General features: G+C 36.5%; 1 protein-coding gene across 1 annotated transcript in view; it reads right to left on the reverse strand.

Annotated features, from left to right (window-relative positions):
- VWA3B (von Willebrand factor A domain containing 3B) overlaps positions 1-23,129 on the reverse strand; it is a 188,906-nt gene that overhangs the window by 74,997 nt on the left and 90,780 nt on the right. Inside the window, exons 10-13 of the mRNA XM_012641874.1 lie at positions 22,269-22,407; positions 21,365-21,496; positions 6,452-6,550; positions 1,327-1,509 (exon numbers count right to left, since the gene is read on the reverse strand). Of these exons, the coding sequence (XP_012497328.1) occupies positions 1,327-1,509; positions 6,452-6,550; positions 21,365-21,496; positions 22,269-22,407 (553 nt within the window). The remainder of the gene's footprint in view (positions 1-1,326; positions 1,510-6,451; positions 6,551-21,364; positions 21,497-22,268; positions 22,408-23,129) is intronic.

Raw genomic sequence — 23,129 nt, forward strand, 5'->3', positions numbered from 1 at the left:
TTGCAGTGAGCTATGATGATGCCACTGCACTCTAGCTGGGGCAACAGAGCGAGCCCCTATCTCAAAAAAAAAAAAAAAAAAAAAAAAAAAAAAGAGAAAAAGAAAAGAAAAAGGAAAAAACCAAACTGTTTTCCAAACTGGTTGTATCAGTTTACAGTCCCACCAGCAGCATATAAGAGTTCCTCTACATCCTTGCAAACACTTGGCATCATCAGTCATTTTAAATTTAGCCATTGTAATAGTTATATAATGGTATCTAATTGTGGTTTTAATTTGCATTTTCTTAATGTCTAATAATATTGAGCAACTTTTCATGTTCTTGTTTGCCATGAATATTTTTTTTTTGGTAAAATGTCTATTTAAATTTTTTGCCCATTTTTTGAGTTTTCTTATTATTAGGTTTTGAGTGACCTTTATATATTCTGGATACAAGTCCTTTATTAGACATACGATTTGAAACTTTTTTTTCTTTCAGTGTGTAATTTGTGTTTTCATTATCTTAGCATCATCTTTTAAAAAGAAGAAGCTTTTAATTTTGATCAATTCCAATTCAACAATTTATTCTTATATGGATGGTGCTTTTGATATACTATCTAAAAAAAATTCTTTGTCTAACACAAGATCACAAAGGGTTCTTCATAGATTCTTCTCTAAAAGGAGAAAAACCTAGGTTTTACATTTAGGTACATGAACCATTTTGAGTTAATTTTTCAATATGGTGTGAGTTATAGATTAAAGTTTTTTTGGTATACGGCTGATCAGTTGTTCCAACACTATTTTTTGGGTGAAAAATCCCTATCCCTTCTCCACTGCAACTTATAGAACTTACAGAACTACTAGACACAAAATCAGCAAAGACAGAGAAGACATGAACACCACCATCAATCAACATGGTCTAATTCACGTATGGATCCCCTGGGATCCTTGTTAAAAATATAGATTTCTAAAGTTTGGCACAATGGTGATAATTGTTGAATTTTAATTATGGGTACATGAGAATCCATATATTCTACTTTTGTGTGTGTTTAAAACTTTCCATAATAAAAAGTTTAGAGAAAAATAAAATTTATGAATTAAGATTCCTGGGCCTTTGCTATATTCTGATTTAGTAGCTCTGAAGTAGGATCCAGGAATCTGCTCAAGTGCCCTAGCTCAGGTGTGGTCCTTGGACTACATTTTGAGAAACACTGGTACACTCAATGTTAAATGATTCATTTGCTCAATTTCGTTATCTTTGTGGTTGCTATTTTCCCAACTAAAATATTATATACAGCCTGTAATCCTCAAATAAATGAACACTCCCTTCCCAGTCCATCAAGCTCTTACCTGAACAGCCTCTGGAGGAACAAGGTCTTTGTAACCAAAATTGTAAAAATGGAACTCTCCTCCAGTCAAAGAAGCAAGCTCTCTCAAAAATCCATTTGCAATCTCATCATTGTAATTGAAAGAGATGGTATAAATAGGAATTTTCTGAAAATCCTTGACTTGGTCTATAACCATTTCAGGTGGCTGAAATGATAAGTTTTGAGTGGGGGGAAGGGAGATGGAAAGAGAGAAGAAGAGAAAGAAAAAAAAATAAGACATGAAAACTCTTAGTATTTGCTATAGATAGTGAAATTCTCAAATAGTAATTCCTTATACAGTAGTGAGTAACTTCAATAAATGTTATCAATTCAACTTAATAAACAAAACCGCCAGATGGTGAGAATACAAAGAACAATAAGACATGGCCGTTGCCCTCTGAGGTCTTTCAATTTGGTGGAAAAAAGAAGCTAGGAGAAAGACTTGGCTAGCCAAGTAGCCCAAACTTAGGTGCACTAAACTTAGAGCCCATGCCTTTAAAGTGCTGGGCTATGTTTAGATCACTTAAAGTACTGAAGTCTGAAGCCATGGATAGAACATCCTGACCATGGGGATTCCTCAGAGCAGAGCCCTTGGTTTCTCTTCCACAGCATCTCCACCAAAAGAACAATTTCTAGTTTCCAACATGCTATGGTTAACTTGCTTCCCAAAAGGAAGAGACGTAAGGTCCTTCCATGTGCTGGGCATTCATCCTGGAGAGCGAAGAATGCTGGCAGCCTCTGTGAGGAGCATACTAAGGAGCCCCAGGGCTGAGATAGGCTTCCACACCCCACACAGGAGCAGAACAGGGCATGGGCCTTCCACTGCACAGCCCAGGAGAGGTACTGGAGACAGTGGCTGGAAACGGTCAGGGTTAGTCAGGCTGCAGTGGTAAGAGGTTTGTTCCAACTTCCTGAGTCTCCTCTTCAGAGCTCTGAGGACATAAACCAATGGAAGGGATCCTCAAGGCTGTGGGCAGGAGGACAGGACTGGCTCATTCCCACTGCAAAGATGGAGCTCTGCCTCTGCCTACCCTCTGTCCAGCTCTCTAGCACCACACTGTGGCACTTGAATGTCATGCCAGTTTAGCACGATGGTACTACCTGGGGCTGTGTGCAGGTGGGGGGCTCATAAGGACACACATAACAGTCTCTCATGTGCTTGTGCTCTCTTTAGCTGTATGGACTGATGGAAATAGCTCTAGAGATGGAGACCTGGGCTGGAAGCTCATTCTTGGCACTGCCCAGGACCTTGGGTAAGTGTCCTCTCAAATGTGTTTCCTTGTCTGTGGCTTAGAGCTAATACTCTCTCCTAACAAGATTGCTATGAGCAATAAATGAGATGATGTTCTCATGAAGCCATCCCACAAATACTTCTGGAGCATCTTTCATGTGCCTGGTGCTGCTCTCAGCCTAAGATGCGGCCAAGCGGCGCTCCTGAGGAGCTCCGCCAGTTCCCTCTTCTCCAAGTCTGAACAGATACGCAGCCAGAGTTCCCTTCCACCACAAACATTAACTTGGAATGGAATGAAAGGCAGGTCTCCTCCCTGCCTGAGGAAGGTCTATTTGTGAAGGTTGATCACCCCGTGCCTCCCCTATCCCCCAGCCCTCACATACCCCATGCTAGGCTTTGTCCATTAGCTTTTATCCAGAATGGTGTAGATGCCTTCATCATGTCCTTTTTTTGATTCCAGCCATTGTGAGCCCCTAACTTCAAAGAAGCCCCAGAATGACCACAGCCAAAGCTGCCCTGGACTGTTCCAGCAGAAGCCCTTCCCTGTCAGTTTGCACCTACAGATGCCCACCAAAGGATACCTCACTAATGTGGATCTGATTCCATTTTAATGACAACTAATATTTCTAAAATCCCCTTGACCTGATAATTTTAAAGACTGTACCACTTTATAATGCTGCCCTGGACATTTAATAAGCAAGCAGTAAGCTGGTATCTATGTAGCTGAATCCAGAACAACATCTCTGTGTGTTCCTCCAAGTAAAAAATTCTGCTCAATATTTGGAATAATAACATTGACCTCACATATTCAGTTCCTACAAAGTCAGGTAAAATTTGAAAACAAATGGAAATTGAGTAGTACGTCTTAATGTCTTCTACACAGAACATGGATGTCCAATATCCATTTGCTTTTTTGAGCGACTCTGAGTGATAATGTGAAGTATTATAAATAGACCACATCTGTGGAAAAGGCAGTATTGAATATGAAAATTCTTAAGAGTTCATAAATCATGTTTTGGGTAATTTGCATATTTCTGATATTATTCATATCCTTTGTTCTCCATCTTTGAGTGGACCACAGACCCTCTGAGAATCTGGTGAAACCTATTGATCTTCTCTCCAGAAAAAAATGTTTGAGTGTGTTTTGCATATATTAATAGGAAATTCCAGAGCCTCGGAAGGTCATGGTGGACTGTAGATCAAGAATTCCTCTCAATACCCTGCTAGCAGGGTTGTTACTTGGTACATCCTCTTTGAGTGGGGGGCTACTTGGCAGCATCCATCAAAATGCATACCTTTTGGCTGGGTCCACTTCTCAAAATTTACACTACGGACATACACATGTGCAAAATGATATATGTACACAGTTCCTTTTGCAACACTGTGTATAACAGAGAGACTGGAAATAACCTAAATGCCCATCTCCAGGGAATTGGTTAAATATATGAAGACACAGCCATGTGATGGAATTATATAAAAATGAGGAAGTTCTTTACAAAATGATATGATATAATCTCCAGGGTATATTGTTTGATGAATAAAGGTATAGAATAATGTGTATGATATGCTACCATTTGTATTTTTTTTAAAAAAGTGAAAATATAAAAAGGAAAAATTATACATTTTTAGAATGTTTTTATGAGTAAATTTAATGTACCAAAAATAAAAATTTAGAAAAAGAAAAAAAAGAGGAAATATATATGAATACATTTCTGGGGAATAATATAAACTACCTCTGAAAGGAGATACAAGAAACTGGTGGACATCAGTTGCCTCCTAGCTGGTGAATAGGAGTGAGAGGGAGACACACATACCCTTCTGTATACCCTTTTGTACTTCTGTAATTTGTGCTATGTGAATGTATTACTTATTCAAAAATTAAATAAAAATAGTTTTCAGGTAAAAGTTTTATTAAATTGATAGAATATGATGTACTCATTGAGAAGGATGTTTCTGAAAGATTGCTCATGACTTGGAAAAATGCATATGATATATTTGATGGAAAAAAAGCAGAACACAAAACTGAATTTTGAGTGATTTGAATTTTCTTTTTCTATGCTTATCTATACTTTCTAAATTGCCCAGAGCATAAACAATTTAAAAAATTAGTAAGAGTTTATAAAAAAGAAACAGACACCCAGCATAGATGACTCTCAAATCATAATCTTCAGTCCACATTCTCCCCAAACTCCAGCCCCATATTTCTAGGGGTTTCTGGATGTCCATGCACTACAGGTGTGCAAACTCAGCTTCCTCCACCAGCAACTGCCAAGCTTGCTTGCTCTTTCTTGAAAATCAAATTTCAATCAGTTAAGAACATAATCACTGTTAACGAAAAATCAGGCATCTTAACTCCTTTCTGCTTTGCTCCTAACTTCCCCTCATCCCCAATCCCTTGTTCCCAAACTAGCCACCATGTCTAATAGATGCTCATATCCTCCCCAATCCTGCTGCTCCTGCCTGAGGCTGGGCCCTTACTAGCTTTCATCAAGGTCCTGGCAGCAGGCGGTGGCAGTGCCAGCCTTTCCCTGGCACTACTGAGGCATGCTTCTAAAGCATAAATGGATGCAATGACCCACTCCTCTGAGAGTTCCATAGTGCAGTGACACCTACCTTTTCAATGTGGCATTCAAGGACCTTCACAACCTCCTCCAATCCAACTATCTTGCCTCAGCCCCACCACTCTTCCAACATTACCCTTGCCCTCAGCTTGTATCTCTGAGCATCCCATGGATTTCCACACCTCTACGTGCCTTCTGCCCTGGACACAGTAATCCCCTCTGTTCAGAAAATTTCTTCTCCTCTTTCCAGACACAGCTCAAATATTCCCTCCTAGTGGAACCTTCCCTGGTTTTCTCTCCATCTTATAGAGCAGAATTCATCACTGTGTGCTCCTAGACATAGCACAGGCAACCCCGTTCCTTGTATTGTATTAGAGTTAACTGTGTACACTCAGCACATTCCCCAGGGCACAAGCTTCCCTAAGGCAGGGATGAGATATTATTCATCTTTGTTGCCTCAAACCTTGGCAACACACATGGAATATAAGAGGGACACAATAAGTTACTTCTGAATAGAAAATACAGTGAAGTTGATAAAAAAAATTCAAAAATTTTTTCACTTTACACACTACATTTCTGCCATAAATCTAAAACTGTAGTAAAATCCAGTTGCTTTACTATTCAACCCCTGAACTATTTGACACAGGAGATTTTAAAATATTTGCCTAGCAGTCTGCACATGCAAACATCTTACAAGGAAGGATACAAATTGATACTAATTCACTGTAGAGGTTAATTTACACTATGCTGGCCTGAAAATCCTTGTATTTATTTAATGCCTGGAACACTTGCCTTTCATTCACAAAGCTCAAAAGAAGATGAATAAACTCCCCTAAAACTTTGCAAATACTTTCCAGTCAGGCTAAACAAAACAAAGAACATTTCACTAGAAAGGCATGTTTTTGTTTAAATGAGTACTAAGTTAAAATTAAGGGTAAAACCAAGGACATTGTGCAGTGACATGTTTAGATTCAGAGACCCCAAAGGAAAAGAATCTCCTCATTCTTAGTTTGTAATAAAATGTAAACCAGTCTTCAATGGAAGGCAGACATCTCCTTTCATGGGGTTGGGCTCTAAGCTCTTAGTGTGTTTCACATTAAAAGTCAGCATTCACTGTCACATAAATTATCCTCAGAGTTGCAGTAGACAAAGCAATTCCTCAGTGTATTTTCTCACCTCAGTTCTAAGTCCCTAAGCCAAGGAAATGTATCTCAATAGCTTTTTGATGGCAGCTCAGAACATGCCCCAAACCCATTCTCAGCACTCACTTTCCAAGTATTGGTGAGTCTCTCTTTGTTCCCAACTTTGATACATACCTGATCAGGTCTCCCATCTGTCATAAGGTAGATTACTTGTGTTTCTTTATCAGCAAAAGCAATTTTCAGGGCATTCAGGGTGTTTGTGGAACTTCCAATCTGTGGAACAAAGAGAGACACCAAGTATATACTTGAATCTCAAAAAAGATCTCACAAAGAAATATTTATTTTCTGCTTGCAAAAAAAAAGAAGAAAAGGTACTTGTGAAATAAAAGGTAAATTAAAATTATATTGATATTATAATTTAAGCCTAGTGATTCCAAGAAACGCAATCCCTGGGTATGCCATAAAAGTTTCTATCCAGACAGTCCAAGGACAGCTAAAAGCAGGACTGCGGATTTCCTGTCTTGACAACAAAGATCTTAATGTAATTTTATCTTTTTGTGTTTCTGTGTGAGACACTAACTTAGTTACTGCTCATCTGTCAACAGACCTTGAATATGCAGCCTGAATATACCCTGGTGGGGATCATGTGTATTTCAAACCAGGATTTATTCATGACACCCAATATTTGGCAAACACAAGTGTGGTATGAATAGCAATCTAACAACAGACACATGGACATATCTAACATAACTTGATTTCCTACATGTTCTGGTGAAATACACACTTTCAAGTACATGGAAACATTACTAGGACTTCTATGGATGCATGGTAGTGAATGAGGGACTCTAAATGTTCTGCTTTACATATCATGGGAATAAACAAATTTCAGACAAAACTCCAATCAATAAAAAGGAATAAGTTATGGCCCATTCTCTCTCCTACACATAACATCAATCATAATACCATCCACAATTCTTCATGTAAAAAAAGAACAGATAAGAATATGCACATTGTGTTTCAAGAGAAATTAATGACAGAGATTTTTAGCAATCTCTTAAATCATAGTAAAAAATTGCAAATTAGAAAATCTCTGGAACACATCATCAATATAAAAAGGAATGAATTTTTAGATAAATGTAAATTCACTGGAATGTACTCTCCTTAATGTGCAGAAATGATCCTTACCAAGAGATCATCAGTAGATACGCAGGACTCTGAGTTGACCAATAGCCTTCATCTCAGTCCCAGTATATTAGTCCTGGCTTTAGTTGTAAGCAAGAAAACCAACAGTGGATGATTCAAACAGGAGGAAATTTATGAAAAGAACATTGGGATGGCTCACAGCATCATCAAACGGACAGAAGAACCTGGCTTGGGACTTGTCACCAGGAGCAAGGCCCCAAATTCTGCTGCAGACCTGCCTGGTGGGGGCCTCACTGCAGACCTGCTGCTAAGCACCAGATGCTGTAACTTGCCTCACTGACACTGTGAGTATCAGATATGAGATGGACCAGCAGCCCACCACCACTGCCACCCCAGGAGCTACCATCTACATCTGCCACCACTGCCATGGTTCTCCTTGTTAAGCCAACCATCTGGAGTCCCTACCTCTCAATTCAAAACCTAGGAGTTATTCTGAGTGGTGCTGCCTGGGTCACATTACTCATACCCTAGCTGAGGGGAGGCCAGAATTTTCTACTTCCATAGGGTGAAAAGGCTCTGCTCCCATACCAAGAATCAGGATAAGAAGGGAAGAGAGACTGATGGCCAAAGGAATGGCAAACATCTAGCACATACCAATCCCCTCCACCAAGACTTCTCAAAGCCTCACCATATGCCATAGCTGCACTCTCTATTAAGAGTTCCTCAGACTCAGACACAAATGGGGAATTCTATGCCCTGACCCATTCAGTTGCTCTCACCTAGAGCTCCTTCATTTGGCTTTACTCTCTTTCATTTCAGCACATATTAAGTAAGCACCTAAGTACCACATGCCAGGAATTTTACTAGGACTGGGACATATGAAACCAGACCAAATTCTGTGTCCTGAGAGGGGGTTCACAGAATGGTGCTAGAGGCCTAGAAAACCACTACCAAGCACTGTGCTGAAAGCTGTAACGGATCATGCCCAGCATAAGCTGTATGCTTACTCTGGTTGGGTGTGTTGCTAAAGACATCTTATGGTGAAGGCAGCAGGGAAGACTATTCAAGGATGAGTAGGGTAGGTATGCAAACACAGAAAGGATGGTGGGTGCTCCAGATTCCTTTCTTGTTCAGAATTTGGCAAGTAATTCCATACTTATAAAGCCCATATGACAAGAGAGGCCAGAAAAATGATGGTGGTAATGATAACTATAAAAACAACATCTACTGAGTACTTCCTAGGCTTAAGTACTTACTTTTCCTGCATTCTTACTCTGTGGCATAAGGAGACTCAGCCCAGCAACTTCTGAACCCCCATCCCCACCCCAGAAGGCCACCCAGCAACAACAGGCAGCTCAGGGACATGCCTTCTACCCCTGTAGACAGCACCAAACAGGCATTGAGTGGGAGCCCAAGCAGCATGAAATGGCTCAGAAAACTAAATTGTCACTGGAACTAAAGCCCACAAAATAAGCTAGAACAAACATGCTAAACCTAAACACGGTGACTGCCTGCTAAATGAGAAGACTTAAATGGGAATAGTCTCTTAACATAATAACCAACTGTCGAAGATATAATTAAAAAATCACTCATTGTACGAAGAACAAGAAATACCACACTGGAATAAGAAAAGCAATCAACTGATGCCAATATCAATAGAGCCTCGGAGATCTCTGGGACAATCAAGAAGATTTAATATTCATACCATTAGAGCAGCAGTCCCCAACCTTTTTGGCACTAGGGACTGGTTTCATGGAAGACAATTTTTCCAAGGACTGGGGATTGGGGGATGGTTTCGGGACAATTCAAGTGCATGACATTAATTGTGCAGTCAAACCTCTCTGCTAATGATAATCTCTATTTGCAGCTGCTCCCCAGCACTAGCATCACCACCTCAGCTCCACCTCAGATCATCAGGCATTAGATTCTCATAAGGAACACACAACCTAGATCCCTCACATGTGCAGTTTACAATAGGGTTTGCGCTCCTATAAGAATCTAATGCCACCACTGATCTCACAGGAGGCAGAGCTCATGTGGTGATGTGAGCGATGGGGAGTGGCTGTAAATACAGATGAAGTTTCACTGGCTCACTTGCTGCTCACCTCCTGCTGTGCAGCCCAGTTCCTAACAGGCCATGGACCAGTAGCAGTCCACAGCCCAGGGGTTGGGGACCACAGCATTAGAGTTTCAGAAAAGAGAGGAGAAAGAGTGTGGGACTTAAAAAGTATTCAAGTAATAATGGCTAAAAAAAAAATCCCCAAATTGGGTGAAAGATACAAAAACTACAATTCAAGAAGCTGAGCAAACCCCAAATTGGATGAAACCAAAGAACTCTACACCAAGACACATTGCATTTAAATTTCTGAAAACTAAAAAAAAAGAAAAATCTCAAAAATAGTCAAAGAGAAGTAACACATTACCTATAAAAGAACATCAATTCAAATGACAGCAGTTTCTCATCTGAAACCATAGAAACCAGAGGGAAGTGGCACAACATTTTTCAAATGCTGTAAGGAAAGAACTGCCAGCCATGAATCACATATCTGGTGAAAATATCCTCCAGGCTGGAACAAAAGGAAAACTATGAAAATTTATGGCTGGGAGACCTACCCTTAAAGAATGGCTAATGGAAGCTCTCAAAATAGAAACCAATAATAGAAGAAAGCTTGGACTTTTAGAAAGGAAAGAACAACAATGGAATGGGTAAATGTAGAAGTAAGCATAAAACACAATCCTTAACTTCATGAGTTTCTTTAATTGTGTTTTATGATTGGAGCAAAAGTTTAACAACATCTAATATGCTGTATAATGTATGTAAAGGAAATACTTTAGACAATTATGCTTTTTAAATGGTGAGAGTAAAGGGACCTAAATGGAAGTAAGGTTTGTACACCTAACTTGAAGTAGTAAACCCTCAATACCAGTAGACTATGATAAGGAAATATCTAGAACAACCATTAAAAAAACTATACAAAGCAATACACTAAAAAACAATAAAAATAAATCAAAACAAAATACTAATAAATGCTCGAAGAACTCATAGGAGGGCAGGAAAAAATAGAGAAATGAGAAACAGAGGAAACAGACAGAAAAAAATAATGAAATGAGAGACTTAAGCCTTAAATATCAATAATTACTTTGTATGTAAATTGTCTAAATATACCAACTACATGACAGAGGAAATGCTGTCTACAGGAAACTCACTTTAGGCATAACAACATAGATCGGTTGAGAGTAAAGGATGGAAAAAATATATTATGCAAACATTTATTTCTAAAAACCAGGAATAACTGTATTAATATCACATAAGGTAGACTTAAAGCAAAGAAAATTACTAGGGACAAAAAGTGATATTACATGATGATGAAAGGCTCAATCCACCAAGAAGACAACAATCCTAAATACGTATGTACCAAACAATAGAGCTTTACAATACATGAAACAAAATCTGATGGAGCTGAAAAGAAAAATATTAACAGATAAATAAATAATTATGGAGATCTTCAGTATCTCATTCTTTTTTATTTCAATAAATTGAAGGCATACAGTGGTTTTTGTTACATGCATGAATTGTATAATGCTAAAGTCAGGACTTTCAGTGTATCCATTAGCAGAATAGTATATATTGTACCCAATAGGTAATTTTTTATCCCTCAATCTCCTCTCATTCCCTGCTTAGTTTCCAATGTCTATTATACCACTTTATGACTATATATACTCATTGTTTAGCTCCCACTTATAAGTGAGGACATGTAATACTCCACTCTTAATGGCTGACAGAACAATTAAACAATCAGCAATGATGTTGAAGAACTAAACAATACCATCAACTAACCAGATCTAATTAACATTTATAGAACACCCCACCCAACAGAGTACACATTCTTTTCAAACAAACATTGAACGTTCACATAAATGGACCATATCTTGAGTTATAGAACAAATTTAAAAGAATTCAAATGGTGCAGAGTATGTACTTTGACTATAGTGGAATAAAAATAGAAATCAATAATGGAAAGACAACATGAAAATCTCGAAACACTTGCAAATTTTGAAAAAGGTTTTAAATAATTCATGGCCCAAAAAAGTAAATCACAAAGAAAATAAAAAATTAAATAGAACTAAATGAAAACTAAGCAAAACATTTAAATTTGTGGGATGCAGCTAACATAGTGCTACCAGGGAAATTTATGGCACTAAAATCTTACATAAGAACAAAGGAAATATCTCAAAACAATAATCTATATTCCTACCTCAAGAACCTAGTAAAGAAGAGCAAATAAACTCAAAGCAAGAAAAAAGAGGGAAATAATAAAAAGCAGAAATAAATGAAATTCAAATGGTAAAACAATAGAGAAAATTAATGAAACAAAGGCTGGTTAAGAAAAAAATCAATAAAATCACCAAAACTCTGGCAAGATTTACAAGTTAAAGAAAAAAGACACAAATTACCAATATCAATAGGGATATCACAAAATCTCTTGCAGTCACTGACAAGATAATGAGAAAATATAATGAAAACCTTTATGCTCATAAATTCAACAGCTTAGAAGAAATGGAACAATCTCTCAAAAACCACAATTCCACTAAGATAAAATAGACAACCTAAATATTCCTTTACCTATTGAAGAAATTGAATTTGTAATTAAAAAGCCCCCCAAAAGAAATCTCTGGGCCCATATAGTTATACTGGAGAATTTTATCAAACATTCAAAGAAGAATTAACACAAGTTTTACATTATCTACTCCAGAAAAAAGAAGAGGAAGGAACACTTCTCAACTCACTTTATGAGGCCACTATTACCCTGATACCCCAAACAGACAAAGATAGTACATATACACAAACATTACAAACCAACATTTCTCATGAACTTAAACACAAAAATTCTCAACCGAATTTTAGCAAATTTAATCCAATAATGTATAAAATGAATAATTCACCATTACCAAGTGGGATTTATTCCATGCATGCAGAGCTGGTTCAGAATTCAAAAAAGTAATCAATGTAATCCACAATATAAACAGGTTAATAAAGAAAGTCATATACGCATATGAACTTACACGGAAAAGAACTTGAACAATTCAACCCCCATTCGCTATAAAAACTCAATACGTTAGGAATAGAATGGGACTTTCTCAATCTCATAAAGAGCATGTACAGAAACCCTGCAGCTAACATCATACTTGATGGTGAAAGACTGAATTCTTTTCCTTTATGATTAGAAAAAAGGCAAGTATGTCTGTTTCCATCATGCTTATCCAACATAGTACTAGAAATTCTAGCCACTGGAATGAGGCAAAGAAATAAAAATTATAGAAATTGGGAAAAAAATAAATACAACTGTCTGTATTTGCAGACTATTCAACTGTCTACAAAGAAACCCCAAGAAGTACAGTTGTCCCTTGGTATGCCTGGGAGATTGGTCCGGGACCCTCTGTGGATACCAAAGTCCCAGGATGCTCAAGTCCCCTATATAAAATGGCATAGTATTTGCATATAACCCACATACATCCTCCTGTATACTTTAAATTATCTCCAGATTATTTATACAACCTGACAAAATGCAAATGCTATGTATTAATAATTAGTTGTTATACTGTATTGAATCCACAAATGTAGAACCTGCAAATACAGAGGGCCAATTGTATACAAAAACCAAAAGTCCTAGAATAAGCCTAGTAAAGTAAAAAAAAAAACACACAAAATCCACACACAAAAGCCAATTGCATTTCTATATATTTACAATGAACAAGTGGAAACTAAAATAAAAAAATAATACCACTTACAATTGCTCCAAAGAAAATGAAATATTTAGTATATACTTAATCAAACAAGTACAGGATCTGTGCACTGAATTTATTAAATGCTGTTGAAAGAAATCAAAGAAGACCTAAATACTTGGAGAGACATACTGTATTCATGGATTGGAGGAATCAAATAGTAAATATGTCAATTCTTCCTAATTGGATTATAGGTTTAAGGCAATTCCTACAAAAATGCCAACAAGGTTTTTAATAGACATAGAGAAGCTTCTTTTAAAATTCTATATTGAAAATAAAGGCCCTAGAATAGCCGAAACGATTCTGAAAAAGAAATGTAAGGTGGAAAAGTAATTTTCCTTGGCTTTAAGGCTCATTATACAGCTACAGTTATCAAGAAAGTGTGGTCCTAATAAAGACATTAGCACATATGATAATAAGACAGAATAGAGAACCCAGAGACCTGCAATTATATCCAATCAATTTTTGACAAAGGAGAAAAAACAATTCAATGGAGGAGGGATAGGCTTTTCAATAAATCATGTTGGAACAAATGAACATCTATAGGCAAAACAAAACAAAACAAAACCACACCAAAAACCTCTAAACCTAAATCTCACACGTTATATAAACATTAATTCAAAACAGATTATAGACTTAAATGTAAAACACAAAATTGCAACGCTTCTATGGAAAAAAACAGAAAAAATCTTTAGGACTAAGATTAGGCAGAGTCCTTAGAACTGACATCTTCAAATGAATAAAAATAGTTACAAAATGTATCAAAATTTATGGGATGCAGCTAAAGTAGTATAAGGAGGGATATCTGTATATTGAATTCTTAGATCAAAATAGAAAGAGGTCTAATTTTTTTAAAAAAAGCAAGTAGAAGGAGGAAAATAATGAAGATAAGTACAGAAATCAATGAAATTAAAAACATTTAAAAAATTAGAAAGTCAATCACTTCTCGGCCTTTTGGCTAAGATGAAGTGTAAAAAATTAGAAAGCCAATGAAACCAAAAGCAGGTTCTATGGAAAAATCAATAAAATTGAAATAAAGAGAACCTCTTCAAACTAATCAAGAAAAAAAAGAGTAGATAAAAATTACCAATATTACAATGAATAAAGAGACATCACTACAGACCCCACAAAGATTAAAGGAGTGATAAGGGAATATTGCAAACTTCTGTGCCCATAAATTCAACACATTGAAAGAAATGGACCACCTTGTTTCTAAGAAACAAATAACCAAAACTAACTCAAAGAGATAAAGATAATGTGAATGGTCTTATATCTATTAAAAAAGTTGAATTCATAGTTTAAAAACTTCTAACAAAGAAAAATCAAGGCCCTAGATGATTTCACTGGTAAGTTCTATCAAACAGTTAAGGAAAAATAGCATCAATTTTACACAATCTCTTCCCCCGCAAAATAAGAGTGAACACTTCCTCATCCATATTATGAGGTCAGTATTTCCTGATACCAAAATTCGACAACAATTTCTAAGAAAAGCAATCTACAGACCTATATTCCTCATAAACATTGACATAAAAATTCTCAACAAGATATATCAGCAAATTTAATACAGAGTATATAAAACGTAAATACATCATGAACAAGTGAGATTACCCCAGGAATGTGAGTCCAATTCAATATTCAAAAATAAATCAGCACAATTCACCATATTAACAGAGAACAGATCAGCTCAATAGATGCAGAAAACACATGTGACAAAATTCAATATTCATTTGTGGGGACAATACTTAGCAAACCAAAAGCTGAAGAGAACTTCGTTAAGATAAAGCACCATCTACCAAAAAAAAAAAAAAAAAGCCCCTAAACCTAGCAAAGATTTAATGGTGACAGATTTAATGCTTCCCCTCTAAGATCAGTAAAAAGCTAAGTCCTTTTTCACCACTTTTATTCAATATCATACTGAAAGTCCTAGCTAGTGCATTAAAACAAGCAAAAAAAATAAATGCTATACAGGTTGGATAGGAAAAAAATGAAAACATTTCTATTCACAGGAAACATCATTGAAAATAACAAGTAATCTATAACAAAGTTTCAAGAACAAATAAGTGAGATTAGCCAGGTCAAAAGATAGTTACAAGGTCAATATATAAATCAAGGCCAATATAAAAATCAATTGTAATAAATAATTAAAATTTATAACTTAAAAAGTACCGTTTATAATAGTAATAAAAAAGACTTAAATAAATGGAGAGATATACAATGTTAAAATGTCAAATCTCCTGAATCTAAACTACAGACTTAATGCAATCTCAATCAGAATCCTAGCACACTCTTTTGTAGATTTCAACAACTGACTCTAAAATTTATAAGGCAGGTCAAAGAAACTAAAAAGCCAAAAAAAAGAAAGAAGCACAAAGAGGATTCAGGTTAGCTGATTTCAAGTCTTAGTATAAAGTTACAGTAAAAAAGACAATGTGATGTCGGCAAAAGGATAGATACCCAGTTCAATGAAACAGAAATAGACTCACACATATGTAGTCAAATTATTTTTGACAAAGAAGTAAAGGTAATTCAAAGGAGAGAGGACAGTTATTTCAACAAATGATGCTGGGCTATGCCTCACACTTTATATAAAGATGAACTCAAAATGGACCCTCATCTTAAATATAGAATGTAAAACCATAACATTTTGGGATGAAAACAGGAGAAAATCTACATGACTTTGGGTTTAACAGAGTGTTTTGATATGGCACCAAAAGTGCAATCCATAAAGAAAAATTGGTAATTTAGACTTTATCAAAATTAAAAACTCTTGCTCTATGAAAAACCTTATTAAGAGAATGAAAAGACAGGCCACATGGTGGGAGAAAACATTTGCAATCTGAACATCTGATAAAGGTCTTATGTCCAGAATACATGAAAAAATTCACTCTTAAGAAAACAAACAACCCAACTAAAAAAAGGGCAAAAGATCTGAACAGATACTTCTCCAAAGATATACAGAAGGCAAATAAGAATGAAAAGATTATTATTAAGTAAATGCATTAAGTAAAAACAATTAAAACCACAATAGGATACCACTAGATATATTTTAGCCATGTTAGAATAGCTAAAATAAAACAATCTGGCAATATCAAATGCTGAAGAAGATATAAAGTAATTGCAACTCTCATACATTGCTGATTTGGAATGCAAAATGGTACCGCCACTTTGGAAAACAGTTTGGCAGTCTTTTATAAAGTTAAGCATATACTTAGCATACTAGCCAGAAAACTTACTTTTAGGTATTTATTTATATCCAAGTGAAATGAAAATTTATTGTTGGAAACCATTCTCCATGGGTCTCTTGCATTTCTACTAAATACATATCTTGTAAGCAGAGACATTATCTGTTCTGGTCTATCTTTTAAAGATGTTTATATAAGGAACAGCCTTGGGAAACAGAAATAATGTCCCTTTTCAAAGCAAGCAGCAAGCATACTTATTGTCTGGAATAAAGATAATATCTGACTCCACAGCAAAGGACCAGCATGCTTATAGCCCATTATAGGAGATTTGGTTTTCCTAAGTTCAGGGTCCCTCTCCTTTAACACAACCTAATGTATGTGCAAGTGCCACCTGGTCCTCATTGTTTCACTGTGCAGGAACCAGGGTTCAGGAACTGGTGCAAGAAAACACTGATACTCTGACTACTGCTATTGCTGTGAGTAATAAAGTCCTTTGTCAGTGACCCAGGAGTCTCGGGTGTTCTGTCAGCATCTACATTAGTTTGCAAGTAAAATAAAATATCAGACCCTTCACAGTTCTAGACACATAGTTACATGAAAACCTGTATGCAAATATTTACAGTGGCATTATTTATAATGCCCCAAATGAGAAATAACACAGATGTCCTTCAACAGGGAATGGATAAACAGTTTTGCATCGATACTCATCAATAAGACACTACTCATCAATAAAAAGGAAAAAACTCTTAATTCACATGAAACAAGTTGCATGAATCTCAAGTGCATTTTGGTAAGTGAAAGAAGCTAGAACCAAAAGGTTCTATTGTACGATTTGTTTATATGACATTCTGGAAAAGGAAAAATCATAGGGACAGAGACACAGATCAGTGGTTTCCAGGAGAAAGGAGGAGTTGACTGCAAAAGGGCATATGAGGAAATTTTGGGAGTGACAGAACTATTCTCTCTGGTACTTTGGTGGAGATACATGCATTTGTCAAAATTCGGAAATATAAACCAAAAGAGTTCTTTTTACTGTGTGAAAATTAAAATAAGATTCAACTAGGATAAGGGGTAATTTCCAGATGGAATGCAGACTGCGTCCAATGAATCTAACTGTATCACTAACAAATGACACCACCATTTGTTGAATGAAGGTATTGGTAAGAAAGTACCTGACTTAAAACTTTGGAAAACAGTTTTTTGACTGGATACTGTAAGGCTAAAGAGAAAAAGAACTGTACATAAACACTATAGTTGAAAAATTTGTTTCTCGTAGAGTATGAGTTAGCAATTCTGAAACTACTTTATATGTACACTAGGGTTGAATATATAAGTAAATACATCACATATAATAAAAATCAGGTTTCTCGTGGTTGATGAAGTTACAAATAGGCACATAGGTTCGTTACAAATGAACCTTGTGGCTCTGGATGGGAGCCAGAGGTATCAGTATGAATGCATGGCTTGTTTGTTTATTTAACATAAATACAGACAGACAGATATAGAAATATGGATGTTTATGGATACATGGTCTATTGTATATATATATTTTTTTTCTCTCTCCACTGAGAAGGCCTAGAAGCAGTGACATAATCCAGCAGTAATAAGCAAACACAGGTGCCCAAATCTTGGTTTATAAATACCATTTTCTAATAAAATAAACCAAGGTTCCCTGGAGAAGTAGTAGATTCCAGGGCTGGGCTGGGAAAATAAAGGATGAAACATCTTGTACTGCCAGAAAGTCAGGAAGTGCTAAAAGGAGGAAAAAAAAGATGGATGCATGTTTAAAGGACACAAGAGGCAACCTGAAAGAGTTCCCAACAGCTAAAGTGGGAATAATTTTAATAACAAAATAAATAACAATAGTATTGGGTTATAACTCCAAGAGTAAAATAAATAGCCCTGAGTCCAAAAGAGGAGAAAAGGGAAACTCTTCTTTATAGAGGAATTCCAACAAATAAATGTAAAAGGAATGAAGGAAATAGAATATCACCATTAGCTCAGTCATAATTATTGTAGGTAAGATCCACCATTGAATGCTAAGATTAGTGGGCAAAAGTTTAAGGAACAAAGGATATTTTCATAGCCTCAAAGTATCCTCCCCAAAACATTTATGATATACAAAGTACAGATGCCACCCTAACCAAATGGTCAGAGTTAACATCACTGATAATAGGGCTTATCCACATGATGTGTGCCTTGACATGATGTACTGGGACGAGCATATCACCCCTGTGTTATTCTTTCCCCAATCCATAACCCCAGTGTAGCCGTGAGAAAACATCAGACAAAATCAAACTAAAGGACATTCTACAAAATATCTGACCAGTATCCTTCAAAAGTGTCAAGGTCATGGAAGACAAGGAAAGACCAAGAAGGTGTCATACATTGGAAGAGAATAAAGAGGTGCTGTAACTAAATGTCATGTGAGATCCTGGATTAGATCTTGGACATAAAAGGGACATTATGGGAAAAACTGATGAAATCTGAATAAAGTCTGTAATTTAGTTAATAGTATCAATGGGAGTTTCTTAGTTTTGATAATGATATCATGGCTATGTCAGATGTGAACATTAGAGGAAGTTAGGTGAAGGATAAATGGAAACTCTCTGTAACATTTTTGCAACTCTTCTGTAAGTCTAAAATTATTTAAAATTTAAAAGTTAAAAACAAAGCAAAACCCTCCTGCAAGATTCAGGTAGCAGAATTGTAGCTTAGAAGGTAAACAGAGCAACTTTTCCCTTTGAGCCCAATTTCAATAGTCTTTTGTTGACAAGCCCACTGTTGAAAAGAGGTGGTGGCAAAGCTGGGAGAACGCCAGATGGACAGAACCCTAGGCAAGGTGGTTAGGAGGTGGCACCTGGTTGTGATACCAGCACACAGCAGGCTCAGAAGACCATGAGTGTTGCCAGGTTGATTACTGGACCAAATCAGCCAAAAGAATAATAGAATTTGGCCTTCACTGTTATTTTAATTGATTAATTTTTAATGGAAAAACAATTGTATATATTAATATTGATGAGTACAATGTGATGTTTTGATGTATGTATACATTGTGGAATGATTAAATCAAGCTAATTAACATATCCATCACTTCACACACTTTTTTGGTGTGTGTGATGAGAACACTTACTGCTCTCTTAGCAATTTTTAAGTGTACAATGCACTGTTATTAACTATAGTCACCATGCTGTGCAATAGATCTCCAGAACTTATACCTTCTATCCAACTAAAACTTTGTTCCCTCTTACCAACATGTCCCCAGCCACACCTTGCCCCTTCCCTCTACCCCAGTAACCACCATTCTATTATCTGCTTCTAAGAGTTTGACTTTTTTTAGATTCCACATACAAATGAGATCATGCAGTATTTTTCTCTCTGTGTCTGGCTTATTTAACTTAACATACTGTCCTCCAGGTTCATCCATGTTGTTGCAAATGACAGGATTTCCTTCTTTTTAAAGGCTATGTGTATTCCATTGTGTATATAATACCACGTTTTCTTTATCCTTGGTTTTCTTGCAAATGAATTTTGGACATTCATCAAGCAAAGGAGCATCAGTGAAGATTTTTAAAGACAGCAGAATCATGCTTCACAAGAATGATTTATGTTTTATTTTAGCCAAATGGCTAAAATCTAAATATATGGCTGACTCTATTCATTAGTGATTTTTATGTAAAGTAGAACCAATTGATGTTTTTATCCAGTGAGATTCCATATATAATAACTTGTTATTACAAATCCTAAGCCCTGAATTAGGTGAGCTCTGAATTATTAATAAGTGAGTTCTGAATTATTAATAACAAGATATTTCCTATTACCTAAGTTTGTGAAAGAAGAGAATATATGTCACAAATAACTTCATTGGTTAATCCTGGAAATTTAACAAGTTGGGTATGAATTTAATACTCTTTCCCAGGATAAGGTGGCCAGTAAGGTGAAAATCTTACAAGCATTATTATTCCTTATAGAACAGATTTCCTCCTTCCATTTTGAAAAATAAATCCCAAGGGAACCCTGGTGCAGATCACTGACAGCATAGGCCATGCTTTGGTAACATTCAGAGAGATGTGCTAATGTCCATTTGTGGCTTCCTGTCAAATCTAAGCTCTAAACTCAAGCACTGAACTATTTTAAAGATGTTTGTGATCTATATTTGACTTTTAAAGAACAGCCTTTAGTCTCAATTTTTTTTTTTATTTCAGCAAATTATGGGTGTACAGATGTTTAGGTTATGTGTGTTGCCCTTGGTTCCCCCCCCACCGAAGTCCGTGTTTCAAATATGTCCATCCTTCGGGTAGTGCGCATTGCACTCCTTGTGTATACATTTTTAGTGCATCTCAAATATTAGGACTGCTATATGGTTCTGGGGAACTTCTATTAATAAAATTAAGATAAGTTCAAGACAAGAAAAAATTCAAGGAAAGAAAAATCCTCCCCATAGTCTGTGTAAATGCCAAGAACAGTAGCTTTAATGGTCTCCAAGTAAAATGCAGGCCTGAGGAAATAGTTTCACCGTATTACTATTCCCTCCTGCCCTCTCTCTCTTCTTGTTTTCAGCCCCAAACACTCAGATTGTGCTGTATGTTTCCACAAGTTCATTACTCTTGAAGAAAGTCCACTGCTAAGAATAGCAGCAACATATCTTTTGCAAGAATAACAAAGTTTCAGAAGAAACAAATCTGAATGTCTGAGTACAAAAAAAATCATATTTTGAAATGTGTTTTCACAAAGGCGCTAAGACCTGAGCCAAAGGCAGATCTCGAAACAGAGTCCTGTGAATAGAGGCTTATTTAAACTTGAGGATTTGATAAATGAGATTGAATTAATGGGACCTTTGTAAAGACGAGTGTCTACATGAAGCCACTGACATCCTGGGAGCACAAAACACTTCTCAAGAATTTCTGTCCTGTGAATAAATTTAATATGCAGGTGAGAAACTCAAGACTTCTTCTCCCATATTTAATGCCCATTTTACCTTAATGTCTCTAATCCAGGACTGAGCCTGTTCCAAATTATCTTCATTGACTTCAGCAAGTTTTTCTCGCCAAGCAACTGCTTGACCATCAAACTTCACAAAATTGAATTTACTTTTATATTTCAGCTGTTCCTGTAAGAGACAGTTATTATTTAACCATAAAACCACTCACATGTAAGAAAAGGTTAGGACAGCTCACAGTTTGATGAATTCTAGTCACTAAGATATCTATTTTCAGTTCAAGAAGTGAAAAATTATATCCCATAGGGAAAATCTTTTCCAGTACAAAAGGCATTTAAATAAAATTTATACAAGTATTTCTGTAGTTAATACTTACATCAATACTACAAACTGATGACAGTACTGTGATACCCTTTTGTATTAATAGGTATGGAAACTAGGAGTTAGTAAACTTAAAGCAACCTGCTTCGGGCCATATAACTTAGAGGCAGCACAGGTTGAATAAGAATTGGAAGCTCCTAAACATCAGCCTACACTCCTCCCATGGGCCAGTGCACACAGTATCCCTAATAAACATTTGAAATTAAAATAAAAATGCCAAGAGGAATAGTATCTGGAAAACAATCTGGAAAACAATACATACTAATATGCATATACCACAAATTTCAAGATAGAGAAAATCTGAAACAATGAGCATAGAAACTCCCATAAGCAACCCAAGCATGACAGAAAAAAACCCACCAGAGAAAGGGTCTGCTTGCAAATCAGAACTGATGATTCTTTAACTGGCAAAAAGGACCTTTTTCTGAATTGGCTTTCTTAGGGACTTTTTAGTGCAAAACTCCCCTATCCACTGCTCATAAACGACTACAGATGATGATCGGTAGAGATGCGTTTATGATGCACAGCACCCCAAATGCATGAACGTGACCCTTCCATTAACCTGTATGAACTGAATGATCTTGTCCTTCACCAAGTCCAGTTTGCTCTTCATTGAGTGAGATGTATCAATGAGGATGTAGATGTAATCGTTATACACTTTTCCAAAGAGGATTTGACTGCTATTCTGTAGCCATTTAATCCTAGGCAGGAAATAGGTTGAAAGTGAATGGTTAGAGCCAGTGGGCAGCAAGCACATGCTCCTCAATTCCTAAGAACTGGCAACTACAGAGGCCAGAGCTGTGCTATGTTGTTTATACCCAGGCTTCTGTGAGTGGATTATTGACTTTGAGTATTTTTCTGTAGGAAATCTTACATTTAGGCTGGTTCCCTTATCATCCCCTTGCACTGCCCATCATCAATCCAAGTAAAACAGAACTCAGATAATCAATATGGCAGAAAAATAAATCCGTGTGGCTGCCAAAGTCAAATATAAATTACTTCCAGTCATTTGATATTTTGAGGACTCCAGCTATGACTTTAGACCCTTTGTTCTTCTAATCCCACTGACTACAGTTAAGCTAGTAAAGGCAGCACATTCCTGAAGCTTCAGTGAAGCTTATGGACAGTATCAAGCCACCCCAGAGCCCTGGAATAACCAAGGTGGCTGTGTGAGAAGGACTGCTTCTGTGGCCCATGCTCGGGTTTCCATCACAGGATGTAAATGAAGTTCACGGCTGCAGACAAAGCCTGTTGGGTAGAGGTGAGGGAAGACCATGGAAAAAATATTTAAAATTGAGTTCAAAGTTCAGCAAGGTCTAGGCAACTTAAATTTGTAGGGCAGAATATTGAAAAGGAAGTGAGATGAGAGAGAGAGAGAGAGAGAGAAGGAGAGAGAGAAAACATGCTCCAGAGATCTTCAGAA

This window comes from Propithecus coquereli, unplaced genomic scaffold, assembly GCF_000956105.1.
Source record: "Propithecus coquereli isolate 6110/MARCELLA unplaced genomic scaffold, Pcoq_1.0 Scaffold171, whole genome shotgun sequence".
NCBI lineage: Eukaryota > Metazoa > Chordata > Mammalia > Primates > Indriidae > Propithecus > Propithecus coquereli.